Raw genomic sequence first — 15,998 nt, forward strand, 5'->3', positions numbered from 1 at the left:
TAAAAAATTTAACACGCTTTTGTCAATTGTATAAACCCTCCTCCTGAACAGTTATTTTTCTCCTATTATTGGCAATGTTTTTGACACTGCACATTTAGAAAATATTAGTTCTTAATTTCTCTTTTTCCATGTTACAAATAGTGTGCTTTTGTAATCTTGCAAAATTTTACATGTGCTTTTTCTTTGTGAAGTTTTGATCACTAAAGTCATTAATGTGGCAGCTCCAGCCAAGATGTTTCTTGTATTAGTCACGCAAGGTGGATCCAGTTTAATTGCTGTTCAGTACTGGCAGTTAATTTTAAAATATTCCTTTGGATGTTGGGGAACCGTCCCAGTAACTACACCGACAATATATGCTTGTGTTGACTGCTGCATGGTTCCAAGCCCAGAGATATGGCTTGTGTGGAACTTCATAATTCAGTACAAAGCATTCCTCCAAAAAAAAACTGTTGTCCCCTAAGCAGACGTCTTGAGTTTTGCTTCCACTAAGAAGCTCATTGTAAACTTTGGGCCGGAAAGGGAATTGAGTACAAACATGAACTGCAGGAAGGATCCAAAAAGTTAGTGCTGGCTGAATCAGGTCCCATGTCTGTTCAAGAGCTGGGACGAAGGTGTATATCTGATCCTGTTACAAAACGACTCAGCCTTGGGCTCTGCAACCTGACGTCAGAGCATATATATTGACCGAAGTGCCAGCCTTCAAATGCACAGGCAATGCAAGCATCGACCTTTACACTAAGTTCAATTCCAGTCTCAATCACTCCAGCATTCTCAAATGAAATAAAAAGAACACTTTTTAGGAACAGGATCAGCATGAGATAGTTATTGAAGGAAGATTTAATGCCCTATAAATTTAAGTCATTTCTGTTCTCCCTGCTCTTCTCCCCCGAATCTAAGGGATGACTTTCAGTTCATTTTTTAATTATAAAAAGCCTCAGAGCATGACCTGGCTTACTGCCAAGATGATGTCTCTTTGGCCCCTGTTAGAAATTATCTCATTGCATTCCAGGTTTATCTCCTGTCTTCCTTCCCTTCCACACAAAATAAAATCCAGAAAACAAATTTAATGTTAAGTTAATGTTTGACATTGGATCCAAGAAAGGTAGAAAAATATGGAACCATTGACTTCCCTTTCCTTCCTGCATGCACAAATTACTTTTTTAAAAAAAAGAATCCTCTGATCAGATGACTTCTTTGTGGATTTAGGTTTCTTTTTATGTGCTGAAACTGAAATATAGGCTTTTAATTTCATTAGCTTTCAGATCTTATACATACCTTCCCTCTGCTTTTGCAGTTTAGCAGAAATTTAGGTTGTTTTCTATGCATTTAATACCAGAGAGCTTTACTAATAAGTTACTTACATTTTGAAAACTGATTTAGTTTCATATTTACCACTTGAAGTTTATTGAAAGTAAAATTGCTTTACTAATGAATACAAAATCAATTCAGTTTGTTCGGCATACTCTAAGTTTATTCTGAACAGTCTGCTGAGCACCAGAACTGCCTTCTGTTAAACTTACTGATTTGTTTTTGATCAATAGGTAGAAATGAGTCCATTCAGATTTTTAAGCTTTTGGAATATACTGGTTAGGGTACTGCACATCAAATGAAATCAATGCTTTGCATATTACACACTGTGATTAACAATAATAACTTTCATTTATATAGCACCTTTATCATAGAAAAACGTACCAAGGTGCTTCACAGGTGTAATCAGATAAAAATGGGTGCCGAGACAAGAGAGGAAATATTAGGAGGGGTCACAGAGGTGGGCTTAACAGAAGGCCTTAAAGGAGGGGAGGGAGGTGGCCTAGGCAGAGGGATTTAGGGATCCAATGTAGGTCAGCATGGGCAGGGGTTATGGAGTGAGCAGGATTTGATACAAGATAGGATACAGGCAGCAGTGTTTTGGATGAGCTGAAGTTTGTGGAGAGTATTGAAATAGTTGAATCTGGAGGTGGCAGGCATGGATAGGGGCTTCAGCAGATGGGCTGAGATAGGGGTGGAGGTGGGTGATGTTATGGAAGTGGAAGTTGACTGTCTTTGTGATGGAGAGTATGTGGGGTTGGAAGTTCAGCTCGGGGTCGAATAGGACAGAGATTACGAAAAGGCTGGTTCAGCCTGAACCGTTGTCCAGGGAGGGGGATGGAATCAGTGGTGAGGCATTTGACTGACATCAAAGTATCTGATCTATGACCTGGAGAAATTCAACTTTGTTCCCGGTCTCGGTGGATAAGAATTCTACATGGTTTAGTTTCAGCTGCATTGTATAGTGTTACTTTCCCTTAATTTGTGCTGAATAGGGGCATGTGGCAAGATTTCTGCTGTCATGTTTAGGGATTTTTTGACTTTCTCTGAAGTGAGGATTTGAAAATAAGTTAGTTTGAATGTGTTTTTTTAAAAGTAAAGTGTATTCTCAATTTTTTAAAAAATCACCTAAATTAAAGTTGGTTACTATACTAAATGGAACATTTTCGCACCATTGACTAAAGAATAAGCACTGGGTGTCAGGTGTTTTTCAATTACCCATTGTGTTGGAAAGCCCTTTGATCCTGTCTGAAGAGGGAGATAAGCGATAGGCTTTTTGAAAAAGGATGGCTATGCGGGTAGTTTTTGTTAAAGGGAAAACTGTGAGGGTTTACACTGAAGCACAGAAGTTAGAATTTTTGGAGGATAGTTGGAAGCCATCTTAAGTCAAGTAAGATAACCCATTGATGTCGGCTATTGTAGTTTGTTGTATTAACACAAAGATGAATTTTAAGAATTGAATTAAATGAGTCCTGTCATGGTGGCTATTCCAAATGTTTACTGTGAAATAAAGCAGCAAATAATTTGTATATGGCTTTGTCTCGTGCATTTTTACTTGGTCTGCCTTCGGCGAGATTGAAGAAGTGCACGTGTATGAAGCATTGTTTTTTGAGCTTTCCCACTTGCCAATGATTACTGGTATAAACCTGAATTGCCATACTCTCTGACAGCCCCCTTTTGAGAGAACGTTAATTGTATTACAACTTAGGCCAATAATGTTCCAAAATTGGATGAGGGAGGGTGTTAGTTGTAGTAGATGCATAGATAGATATGAAGGGGGGAGGGCTTCTCAATTCAGACCAACAGATGAATAAGCAATTTATACTGTCCCATAGACCATTCTTTCGGCTCTTGTGGTTCATAGGGCATTTCAGGACCACATCTGGCATAGTAGGCAGCCTTTGGAACTTGTACATTTTGTGGCGAAAGCCCAGCAGATATTCAACAAGGAGATTTGAGAGGTTTTTAAAATTATGAAGTGTTTTTATAGGGTGAATAAGCGAAGATTATTTTCATTGGTTGGGCAGTCAATAACAAGATATAATCAATTCAAAATTCTCACTTGAGTGAAGAAAGAAGTGGGAGAAATTTATTTACGCCAAGGGTTCTCTTGGAAAATTGGATAAATATTTGAAGAACAAAGTACAGGACTATGTGGAGAGATAGGGGCAGTGGGATTAGTTTTGGATTCCTCTATCCAGTACAGACACTGGGCAGATTGGCTGCCTCCTGTGCTGTAAACTTGTATGGTGTTGGAATAGGGAATGTTAAGGCAGAAACCATTGCACCTTTTAAGGAAAAAGTGGATAGATATTTGAAGCAATGAAAGATTCAGGGCGAGCAGGGCTGTTTTGGATTGTTGGAACCAGAATACACACGATGCACCAAATATCCTGTGCTATAAATAAACTTCTATGGTTTAGTTTCTACTTATCAACAACTTAGACGAATATATACTTCTTAACTAGCAGTGCATGGATGAAGTTAATTCAGTTGAAATCCTCCAGAGATTCTGTTGCAGCCCATAGAATGCCTGTTGGGCCATTTGTTGGCGTGCAGAAGTTGTGAATCGAGCGTAACCACCTTGACATACTGTGATTGTTATAAATCCCTGCTTTTTGGGAGGCAATAGTACGGTAGCCAGGGCAAAAGGAGTATGCATTGATAATCCTAAAATATTTGTTTGGAATTACTTTTGAAGATTGAAGTTCCACAGTAGAACTATTCTGCCAGCATTGTTAGTGATGAAGAGGCTCGTTATGATGGTATGGCACTCAAGTGAGCCACTAATGTACTTGCACTGGATGATTACAATCGTTGAGAATCTGAACATGGAGATACTGATTATATAATGCAGGAAAGGTGGGACTCTACCCCTGAATATGGAAAGGAACTAGGATACCCTTTGAATATAGGCCTGAGAGTTGTGCTATAGTAGAAAGACTTTCTTTTGTGTAGTTATTCAGGACCCATCTTCTCTCCTGGGGTTGGGAAATACGGGGAAGTTCTGGGGAATGCTGAATCCATCCAGGGATGGAGAAGAGCACATCTCTCTCGTTAAGATTTCCCCTTTTTTTGTTCCTGTTGCATGAGTTAGTTAGGTGCAGGAGGATGCAGTGTTATAGTAAGAATCTTTGTTCATTTGTCCCTTGCTTTGTGATGCTGCTGATCAACATGTTGGCTGAGTGTCATTTGTATTGTTTCATATTGTCACTTGTAGTTCAATTTTTAAAAAAAAAATTGAACTTTTGCACTGAAAAATTGACTTGCAAGAAGGGCTGTAATATCAAATTGTATTTCACCTATTGGTTAATGTTACTAAACTTCAAGTTCAATTTCCCTGGCCGTAGTCCTGTGAGATCCACTGTAATGTGTGAGGTGACAATGACCATTCACTCTTTGAAACAAGATGCCTGACATGGTAGCCCAGGAAGAATTTAGAAGGATTACATTTACCTAAGTTGTTATTCTTCTGCATATTGTTCCCACTGAAAAGTATGTTAATGTTTGAAGTGTATACAATGAAGAAACTATTTTCAGTGGATTTAAAAAGACTATTTAAATAGTCACAAGATTGATCAAAGCAGTGGAAACTCAGTCCATAAATACCAGGTTACTTTTATATAGGGGCGCTGACGCAAACTACGTGCTAGGATCTGTCCCTTATACTGGCTTCAAATTTTTTCTAACAGCGATTAAAGTTAAACGTGTATGAGAACCTGCAGAATGTGTTTGATTGCTTCATAATATATACCAGGTATTCTATTCCTCCAACATGCAGAAAAATAAAAGTCACCATCACTTAACTTCAAATTCTATGGTTCAATCATACTAGAGTTCAAACCCTGCAATTCATTTGCTGGAGGTTATCTGTCACTATCTAGTGTGACACTTAGCGTCAGCAAAAAAAAATCTGCCATAAAGAGAAAATTCATATTTCTATAGCACTTTAATGTGTCAATGCTCTGCAACTGATGGATTGTTTTTGAAATTAGTAACAATTGTGTAGGCAAATGTGGCTGCCAATTGCACATAGCAATGTCTATAGACAGTAACTGCTCGAATGACCAAATAATCTGTATTTTTGATGGAGTTGGCTGAGGGAGAAGTATTGGCTGGGACATGGAAAACTCCCTGCTTCTCCAAGTAGTTCCATGAGATTGTCTGTGCCTTCTTGAGTAGACTGGGCTTTGGTTTAATCTCTCCTTCTGAAAGATAGTTGTAAACAATTTTACAACACCAAGTTATAGTCCAGCAATTTTATTTTAAATTCACAAGCTTTCGGAGGCTACCTCCTTCCTCAGGTGAACGATTTTTCCACATCGTTCACCTGAGGAAGGAGGTAGCCTCCGAAAGCTTGTGAATTTAAAATAAAATTGCTGGACTATAACTTGGTGTTGTAAAATTGTTTACAATTGTCAACCCCAGTCCATCACCGGCATCGCCACATCTGAAAGATAGCACCACTGATGATTCCCTCAATACCACGTGGAGGAATAATAGTGGGGTTTGAACTCTCAACATTTTTAATAAAATGGAGGCTGTGAACTCTATTGTTGCAAAGAGTAATAAACAAGAGTATGTTTCAGTTTTGTTCGGATGAATAAAGCAATTTTATCTGTCCATGTTGGTATTTTGCAATATTCCAGTTTATGTATTGATGCTTAAGTTTTGATTTTCAGCTGCAGACTATTACTTGATAAACTTGTAGTGGTTCTGTCATCATTAGTCTATCAAAAGTCAATTATATGGATCGTTCTGGCTGTCTACATCCACCATGATGCTGCTGACTTTTTTACGAAAAGCATCTCCTTCCAGGTCCGCCCTATGTATACTGTATTATAAAAATTGATACAAGGGTGATTACCAAGCAGCAATGTCGTCTTTCTGTTCAAATTAGTTGTGAATCACTTGAGTTTTGCGTTTGTGGTTTGACATTTGAATCCCTTAAATTAATGAGGGTAATTGTTACGAGATATCTATTTACAATAAAATAATTGGTGTTAAAATACAAATTGTTGCTTTTTAAAAGGTAGGTGTCTCCAGTATTGGTCTGTTTTCTATCAAAGGTACATTAGGAGCAGACCTTGTAAATAAATGTCTGGGTATGGTTTCATTAGAGTTTGTTTTATTACTTGTTGGAATGTCACACATACCTACTTCACAACACTTCAGGTTGTTTTATATATACCAAGCATGTAGAATTTTGTGTATTGATAGCTTTATTAAATTTCTAGGTATAATGCTTTCTGCATTTAATTGAAGTTCTTCTAGTATGTGATATATAGCAGGATGAGTGCAGTATTTAATTTCCTTTTATGCAAGGCAGTTACAATACCCAAGACTTTAAAAAAAAAAATCTGTTTTAACTTTGTATATGGACCAAAACTAAAACACACATGCTGTGAAACCAGATCCTTTGTGCTTGTGTAAGTTTGCATTGTCATTTATTATAAATGTTGAATCTGTAAAACTGAATTTACATTATAGTTAATGTTTGCTGGGAAAATATTAAAATAAATCCACCAGTGCACATGCAGATGTTTATTTCCACTTTCTAGTGCATTAGGAATTGGCTAATTATCTGTGCTTCAGCATGTTTTTGAGATATATATCTCTGCACATTAAGACCAGACACTGTAAAACCTTTACATTATATTTGTGCAGTCCAGAAATGAGGTTCTATGACCAGTAATTCTTGAAAATTGTATCCTTCAAATCTGCACGTTCTGGAACCCATGCCAAATAACTTCCCAGCAATTTTTCACCTGATGTTAGAAACCATTGTTTTTATACAGTTTGCAGAGTTGGGCAGGGCAGCCTTGAGGAAGAGTTTATTGAGTGTATTAGGGATGGATTTCTTGAGCAGTATGTAACTGATCCTACAAGGGGGCAAGCAACCTTGGACCTGGTCCTGTGTAATGAGCCAGGATTAATTAATTAATGTCCTAGTTAAGGATCCCCTTGGAATGAGTGACCATAACATGGCTACATTCCATATCCAATTAGAGGGTGAGAAGGTTGGTTCTCAAACAAGCGTACTGAGCTTGAATAAAGGAGACTATGATGGTATGAGAGCAGAATTGATTAAAGTGGACTGGGAAAATAGATTAAAGGGTAAGACGGTACATGAGCAGTGGTGTTCATTTAAGGAGTTATTTTACAACTTTCAAAAAATATATATTCCACTGAGGAAAAAAGGGTGTAAAAGAAATGACAGCCATCCGTGGCGAAGTAAAGAAATTAAGGATAGTATCCGACTAAAAACAAGGACATATAAGGTAGCCAAACTTAGTGGGAGGATAGAAGATTGGGAAGTCTTCAAAAGACAGCAAAAAGTAACTAAAGGATTGATTAAGAAAGGGAAGATAGATCATGAAAATAAATTAGCAAAAAATATAAAAACAGATAGCAAGAGTTTCTACAGTTATATAAAAAGAAAAAGGGTGGCTAAGGCAAACGTAGGATCCTTAGAGGATGAGACTGGGAAATTAATGGTGGGAAACATGGAGATGGCAAAAATGCTGAACAAATATTTTGTTTCAGTCTTTACGGTAGAGGACACTAAGAATATCCCAACACTGGACAAACAGGGGGCTCTGGGGGGGGAGGAGCTACATACGATTAAAATCACTAAGGAATTGGTACTCAGTAAATTAATGGGACTCGAGGCGGATAAATCCCTTGGACCTGATGGCTTACATCCTAGGGTCTTGAGGGAAGTGGCAGTAGGGATTGTGGATGCTTTGGTAATAATTTTCCAAAATTCTCTGGATTCGGCAAAGGTCCCGGCAGATTGGAAAACTGCTAATGTAACACCCTTATTTAAAAAGGGTAGTAGGCAGAAGGCTGGAAATTATAGACCGGTTAGCCGAACATCTGTGGTGGGTAAAATTTTGGAGTCTATTAATAAGGAGACAGTAACGGAACATTTGGATAAACATAATTTAATAGGACAAAGTCAGCATGGCTTTATAAAGGGGAAGTCATGTCTGACAAATTTGCTTGAGTTCTTTGAGGACATAATGTACAGGGGGGATAAAGGGAAACCAGTGGATGAAGTGTATTTAGACTTCCAGAAGGCATTCGACAAGGTGCCACATAAAAGATTATTGCTCAAGATAAAGAATCACTGGATTGGGGGTAATATTCTGGCATGGGTGGAGGATTGGTTATCTAACGAAGCAGAGAGTTGGGATAAATGGTTCATTCTCGGACTGGCAACCAGTGGCCAGTGGTATTCCGCAGGGGTCGGTGTTGGGTCCCCAACTCTTTACAATCTATATTAACGATTTGGAGGAGGGGACCGAGTGTAACATATCAAAGTTTGCAGATGATACAAAGATGGGAGGGAAAGTAGAGAGTGAGGAGGACATAAAAACCTACAAGGGGATACAGACAGGCTGGGTGAGTGGGTGTAGATTTGGCAGATGCAATACAATATTGGAAAATGTGAGGTTATGCACTTTGGCAGGAAAAATCAGAGAGCAAGTTATTATCTTAATGGCGAGAAACTGGAAAGTACTGCAGTACAAAAGGATCTGGGGGTCCTAGTGCAAGAAAATCAAAAAGTTAGTATGCAGGTGCAGCAGGTGATCAAGAAGGCCAACGGAATGTTGGCTTTTATTGCCAGGGGGATAGAATATAAAAACAGGGAGGTATTGCTGCAGTTATATAAGGTATTGGTGAGACCGCACCTGGAATACTGCATACAGTTTTGGTGTCCATACTTAAGAAAAGACATACTTGCTCTCGAGGCAGTGCAAAGAAGGTTCACTCGGCTAATCCCAGGGATGAGGGGGCGGACATATGAGGAGAGGTTGAGTAGATTGGGACTCTACTCATTGGAGTTCAGAAGAATTGAAGTTATTGAAACATATAAGATTGTGAAGGGGCTTGATCGGGTGGATGCGGAAAGGATGGGTGAAATTAGAACTAGGGGGCATAATCTTAGAATAAGGGGCTGCTCTTTCAAAACTGAGATGAGGAGAAACTTCTTCAATCAGAGGGTGGTAGGTCTGTGGAACTTGCTGCCCCAGGAAGCTGTGGAAGCTACATCATTAAATAAATTTAAAACAGAAATAGACAGTTTCCTAGAAGTAAAGGGAATTAGGAGTTACAGGGAGCGGGCAGGAAATTGGACATGAATTTGGATTTGAGGTTAGGATCAGATCAGCCATGATCTTATTGAATGGCAGAGCAGGCTCGAGGGGCCGACTGGCCTACTCCTGCTCCTATTTCTTATGTTCTTATAACTTGTGAAGCATATTTAATTTTGTGTATAATATGCACTACTTGTAAGTCACATTCTACAACACTTTCTTGTCACACTTTTTCTATTGAGCCTGTCTGTCACAATTTTTAGCCTATTTTACTTCCGTGTCCTCTGTGCTCATTTGCATCCATAGGTCTGAGACCAACCAACCCCATCTCAAGTTAGGTGGTGGTGTCCACCGTGCCACTCAGCTTGGATCTTATTGGGTCTGTGGCAAGATGTTGCCTGCCTTCACCCTGCTGCTGCTTCCAACAGTCGCCTTTTCGCCCCCTCGCCTTTTCGCCCCCAATTCGACCTATAGCACCAAAGCCCCAGTCTTTCCATCAGAAAAGTCACGTTTGTTGCCGTTCACAGGAACTGGCTGAAAGTCCTTGGTGTCATCTATGATTTAAAAAAAATGCTGCCAATTATTTTAACAGCGCTGGGAGTGTTAAGCTAGTTCCCAATGGTGGCTGGGATTATGCCTTTCCTCACTTTATATATTATTAGCTGTATAGAATAAAATACTATATTTGCCAATTCACTGTGAGCTCTGCCATGGGTGGTGTAGTAGTACTTAGTGAAAAAAAGACTGACTTGTTTTACTGAAGCCATGGTATGGAACAGTGTGTGCACTGTGGACCATTTTTGCTGATATGGAAAACTCCTAAAGTAGTTCAGGGAAAAAAAATAAGTTCATTGTGACTATCAATTTCCTGCATAAAAGACCACACACAGAATTAAGTTGTACCATTTTAATATATTGAGATCAAGTCATTTAATAATGGATTTGATTATCAAAATTAATCCACATAGATAATCTTTAATTTTATGTATCAATTACATTTTTAATTTAGTCTTTTCTGCAGGGTACCAGTTAAGAAGAAAGGCTCTTAATTAGTATGGTAGCAATTGAGTTGTATATTCTAAAGTTCTCCCAAGAGCATTGCGCAGACTCATCTCATTTACCATGTTTGTGCAACCTGTATTGTACATCGAGGTTATTAAAATAACTTCAAATACCTTGTGGCTCAAGAGTTTCTTATCCGCTTAATACTTTATATCATAAACAATAGCTTGTGCTACTATAAGCAACAGCCTGTTATGATTCCATCTTGATGAATTTTCACCCAGATGACCTTCAGCAGGATGAAGTTTTTTTTCTTATAATCTATACTCTCATTAATACCCAGTCCTCTAGAGGATGCTTATCCCATTTCCAGCATTATTCCCTCCCCCATGTGATTTCTTTAATGATTGGATGGTAGTTAACTTCACCTTGTCACCCTTCATTTTATGTGAATTAAAAGTTGCTTCTAGGTGAATGCCTTGTGTACCACTATTAATGCTCTTATTTATTCTCCATCTATATACAATGCTTTGCCTAACTATCAGATTTATTGAAATTTAATGTGTATGTATGAACTGCTTGATAGCTGCAACCTTAGCGCTGTCCTTTTGATTAGGAGGCCCCTGTTTCAATCGAATGCTGCTGATTGCTTTCTAGTTAAATGAAAAAGACAGTCTGTCTTGAATAGTTGGGGGCCCTTTTTCACACTACTCAAAAAATATATCATATTAGAAACGTTCTGACTCTGAGCCAAGTGCGTTACCAGATATGTCATAAGTATGAGTACATAGCAGCGCCTGTAACCTGGTATGCACACCTGGTTCTTGTGAAGCTGAAATCAGTGTGTGATTCCTGTATTTTAGGTATTTGCTTGTGCCAACACTTGTCCAACCACTGCCTACCAGCCAGGCTCCAGTTGTATTTTGAGAGTCACTTTTTTTTGTTGTGAAGTTTACCTTGTGATTGTAAAGTGGTTGTCCCCATACGTGTCCAGCCAGTTCCAATGTATTTGTTTTACTAATACAAAGAGCTGCTGGTCTAATGTCAGAACAGGAACTTGACCTAGGTTGAGAAGTTGGCATTATATGGTTCATTGGCACAGGCACAATGGGCCGAATGGCCTCCTTTTGTGCTGTATCATTCTATGATTCTGTTGTAACCATAAAAGACACATTTGCCATGCTCATTTGGCAGTTAAACTTTCTTTTTTCCTACAATTGTAAAATTTGTCAGCTTTTGCTCTTAACCAACATTTCCAGATATGTATGTATTTAGAGTTAATGTTTGAACATGAATCTAATTGGCTGTTCTTATTGACCCTTTAGAATAACCAGGGGGCACTTTCATGATCCTTTCAATCTGAAAATGTTCAGTTCCTTGCAAAGAATTATTGTGCATAGTTTTGTGATTTTTATTCTATAGTGTATAACTCGGGTACTTTAGACCGGACTATGGATCCTTTTGGCCAATACATACCCTTTTTATACTGATAGTGGGTCACGTGGATGACTTTCCAATGTCTTGGCATCTCTGATATCAAAGCATCTTGGAGGGTTTGTCCTCTGTGATCTGTCCCCTTTTGGTATGGAACTAATTTAGCTAACTCCTACGGTACGGGGAGGATGCATCCATTTGACGAGAATTCTATTATTTGAGACATTAAACCATTTGGCTGTTCGGGTAGACGTAAAAAATTCCATGACACTTTTTTTGTGGAAGAGCGGGGAGTTCTTCTAATGTCCTGATCAATGCCCTAAAAGTAGATTAACGTGGACCAAGTTTGCGGGACCTTGCTGTGCGCAGATTGGTTGCTGTGTTTGTCTCTTAATAGCACTACATTTCAGAAAATAATTCATTGGCTGTGAAGTACTTTAGGATGTGCTGTGGACGTGAAAGATGCTATATAAATTGATTTTTTTCTCTCATTCCTTCCTCAAGTACTGAATGCACAGCCTAAAATTCAAGTTGGAGAGTACAAATTTTGTTTGCACATTTTGTATTGTGGGCAAAGCTGAATGCCATCTCGGGAAATTGATTTTTCTGTTTGCCAATATTGTCTTACATAGGTAATATTGCCACCTGGTGCACAACACTCTGATGACAAAGGTGCTAAAGAGACTCTACTTGATGATGATGAGTGTCCACTCCAGATTTTCAGGGACTGGCCAAGTGACAAAGGTGAGCTAAGATAATCCAGGCTCTTTCATATATGCATTTACACTGAGTGTATGAATTGGGCCATCATGTTTTTAACACACTATTAACCTTGCAACCTGTGTAGGTGGTTGAACAATTTAAGCATGTGTTAGGAAAATCCAAAATGAACACTTCCTTGTCTAAATAGAAATGTTTCAAGAACTCTTGATACTACAAAATGCTCCTGCTAGGTGTAACTTTCATTTTTTGGCATTCTAACTGTACTAGTCGATTTCCCATGGCGATTCACACGGAGAAACTATATTTTCCACGGCGATTCATAGGGGGAATCAAGACCAGGTGAAGTGGGGCCGGAAGATAATTGGACAAGAGTGCACATATGTAATCCAGCCCTAAAATTGAAGTCATACATTCTGTCCTTATTGTACAATCCTTGGATTTTATGATTTATAGTTAAATAGCAAAAGTTACAGCAATTTGGGAAGCAGAAATGGTTGGAACATAGGACTTTCTGTGCAGTATAGGCTGAGGAGCTGGGAGTGAGGGAGCACGGAGTAGTAGCTATCGACGGAGCCTGGTTTCGACAGAGTCTATAATTGGGAATTTGGTGAGTGAGGGGATTTGGTGCAGTCAGGGGTGAGGTGCATTTGATTAGTTAGCGGAGAGGAGCGTACCGAGAGGGTAGCTAAAGTATACATTGGTCCCTTAGAGGATGAGACTGGGGAAATAATAATGGAAAACAAGGAAATGGCAGAGGAATTGAACAGATATTTTGTATCTGTCTTCACAGTAGAAGACACTACTAACATACCAATAATAGTAGAAAATCAAGGGGCAAAGGGGAGGGAGGAACTAAAAACAATCACTATCAGTAGAGAGAAAGTACTAGGTAAACTAATGGGTCTAAAGGCTGACAAGTCCCCTGGACCTGATGGCTTGCGTCCGAGGGCCTTAAAGGAAGTGGCTACAGAGATAGTTGATGCATTGGTTGTAATCTTCCAGAATTCACCAGATTCTGGAAGGGTCCCAGTGGATTGGAAAACCACAAATGTAACACCCCTATTCAAGAAGGGAGTGAGACAGAAAGCAGGTAACTATAGACCAGTTAGCCTAACATCTGTCATTGGGAAAATGCTAGAATCCATTATTAAGGAAGTAGTAGCAGGACATTTGGAGACTCATAATACAATCAAGGAGAGTCAACATGGTTTTATGAAGGGGAAATTGTGCCTGACAAATTGATTAGAGTTCTTTGAGGAAGTAACGGGCAGGGTGGATAAAGGGGAACCAATGGATGCAGTATATTTGGATTTCCAAAAGGCATTCGATAAGGTGCCACATAAAAGATTACTGCACAAGATAAGAGCTGATGGTGTTGGGGGTAATATACTGGCATGGATAGAGGATTGGCTAACTAACAGAAAACAGAGTCGGGATAAAAGGGTCATTTTCAAAATGGCAATCTGTAACTATTGGGGTGCCGCAGGGATCAGTGCTGGGGCCTCAACTAATTACAATATATATCAATGACTTGGATGAAGGAACAGAGTGTCCTGTGGCCAAATTTGCTGATGATACAAAGATAGGTGGAAAAGCAAGTTGTGATGAGGATACAAAGTGTCTGCAAAGGGATATTGACAGGTTAAGCGAAGGAGCAAAAATTTGGCAGATGGAATATCATGTGGGGAAAATGTGAAGTCATCCACTTTGGGAGGAAAAATAAAAAAGCAAAATACTATTTGAATGGAGAAATACTACAAAATGCTACAGTACAGAGGGATCTGGGTGTCCTCATACATGAAACACAAAAAGTCAACATACAGGTGCAGCAGGTAATCCGGAAGGCAAACTGAATATTGGCCTTTATTTCTAGGGGGATGGAGTATAAAAGCAGGATGTCATACTACAACTGTACAGGGTGCTGGTGAGACCACACCTGGAGTACTGCGTATAGTTCTGGTGCCCTTATTTAAGGAAGGACATACTTGCATTGGAGGCAGTTCAGAGAAAGTTCACTAGGTTGATTCCGGGAAGGGTTGTCTTATGAGAAAAGATTGAACAGGTTGGGTCTATACTCATTGGAGTTTAGAAGACTGAGAGGCGAGCTTATTGAAACATACAAGATTCTGAGGGGACTCGATAGGGTAGATGCTGAGAGGATGTTACCCCTCATGGGGGAATCCACAACTAGGGGGCAAAGTCTCAGAATAAGGGGTCGCCCGTTTAAGATGGAAATTAGGAGGAATTTCTTTTCCCAGTGGGTCGTGAATCTTTGGAATTCTTTACCCCAAAAAGCAGTGGAGGCTGAGTCATTGAATACATTCAAGGCTGAGTTAGACACATTTTTGATCAGCAAAGGAGTCAAAGGATATGGGGAAAAGGCAGGAAAGTGGAGTTGAGGTAAAAATCAGATCAACCATGATCTCATTAAATGGCGGAGCACGCTCGAGGGGCCAATTGGCCTACTCCTGCTCCTGTATCTTATGGAGACCATGAGCTGAGGTGTTGCAACGCGACCACTTCCAGGAGTGTGCAATTACAGCATTCCAAGTTTACATAGGGAGTTTGCATTATAAAAGGAGAAATCGGAAAGTTTACACAGAAACGTGGTGGCAGGAGCATATTCTGTTATTGCTACCGACGAGATGTGGGAGGACAATACTCACCCAACACTTTGTCTGGAATGTGTAATTTGATCCACTCTGCTGCAGAGTAATTCAAGTTCTCTGGAAAGTATAATTTGATCCAGTCATTGACAGACGGCGCTAGCGCTGCCGGGTGCAGAGGACAGAGGGCGCTAGCGCTGCCGGGTGCAGAGGACAGAGGGCGCATTTTTGCTGTTTGGCCATGGGTCTCCGGTCAGCGCTCTTAGTGAACGGCAGTTGGTGACCTACAATGTACATGAGTGGCCCAACACCCTCCGGGCATGAGTGCGCATGCACGTCATCGATAGTGGAAGCAGTTAGATCCTGGCGTTAATCATAGTGAAAAAACGTCAACAGGAAGTATGATTTCGTAGACAGGAAGTGCATACAGATGCGAGATTATTAATATAGATATACTTATCCACTGCAATTCAAATTGTAAAACCTATCGCCATATTTCTGCAATAGGACAATTTAGGATTTAAGCTTAACTTGTGCCATGCTAGTGCAAATTCAACAGATCAAGGTTTACAATGGTGAGAATTGAATATGGATTGTCGAAAGAGCTGTTCTGCAAATTAGCAGGAGCAGGTGGGGAGAAGGAATGTTTCCTTAACAGGAACATGCACTTCAAGATGGTCTCACCATCTGTGCATGCTTTTAAAGGTCAATTAGCAAGAAATTAACTTTTTATTTGCTTGGTTTTTTTTAATTGTGAATAATTCAATCTATTTGTGCTGCTCATAGTAATTGCCAGGGTGTTACTGTGCCCAACTGTGAATTA

General features: G+C 39.5%; 1 protein-coding gene across 6 annotated transcripts in view; it reads left to right on the forward strand.

Annotated features, from left to right (window-relative positions):
• The window catches only part of afdna (afadin, adherens junction formation factor a), a 269,000-nt gene that overhangs the window by 97,986 nt on the left and 155,016 nt on the right, over nt 1–15,998 (forward strand). For all 6 annotated transcript variants that reach the window (XM_067989221.1, XM_067989223.1, XM_067989224.1 and 3 more), the window contains exon 7: nt 12,479–12,590. In XM_067989221.1, coding sequence (XP_067845322.1) covers nt 12,479–12,590 — 112 coding nt within the window. The remainder of the gene's footprint in view (nt 1–12,478; nt 12,591–15,998) is intronic.

Source organism: Heptranchias perlo, chromosome 8 (assembly GCF_035084215.1).
Source record: "Heptranchias perlo isolate sHepPer1 chromosome 8, sHepPer1.hap1, whole genome shotgun sequence".
NCBI classification, from domain to species: domain Eukaryota; kingdom Metazoa; phylum Chordata; class Chondrichthyes; order Hexanchiformes; family Hexanchidae; genus Heptranchias; species Heptranchias perlo.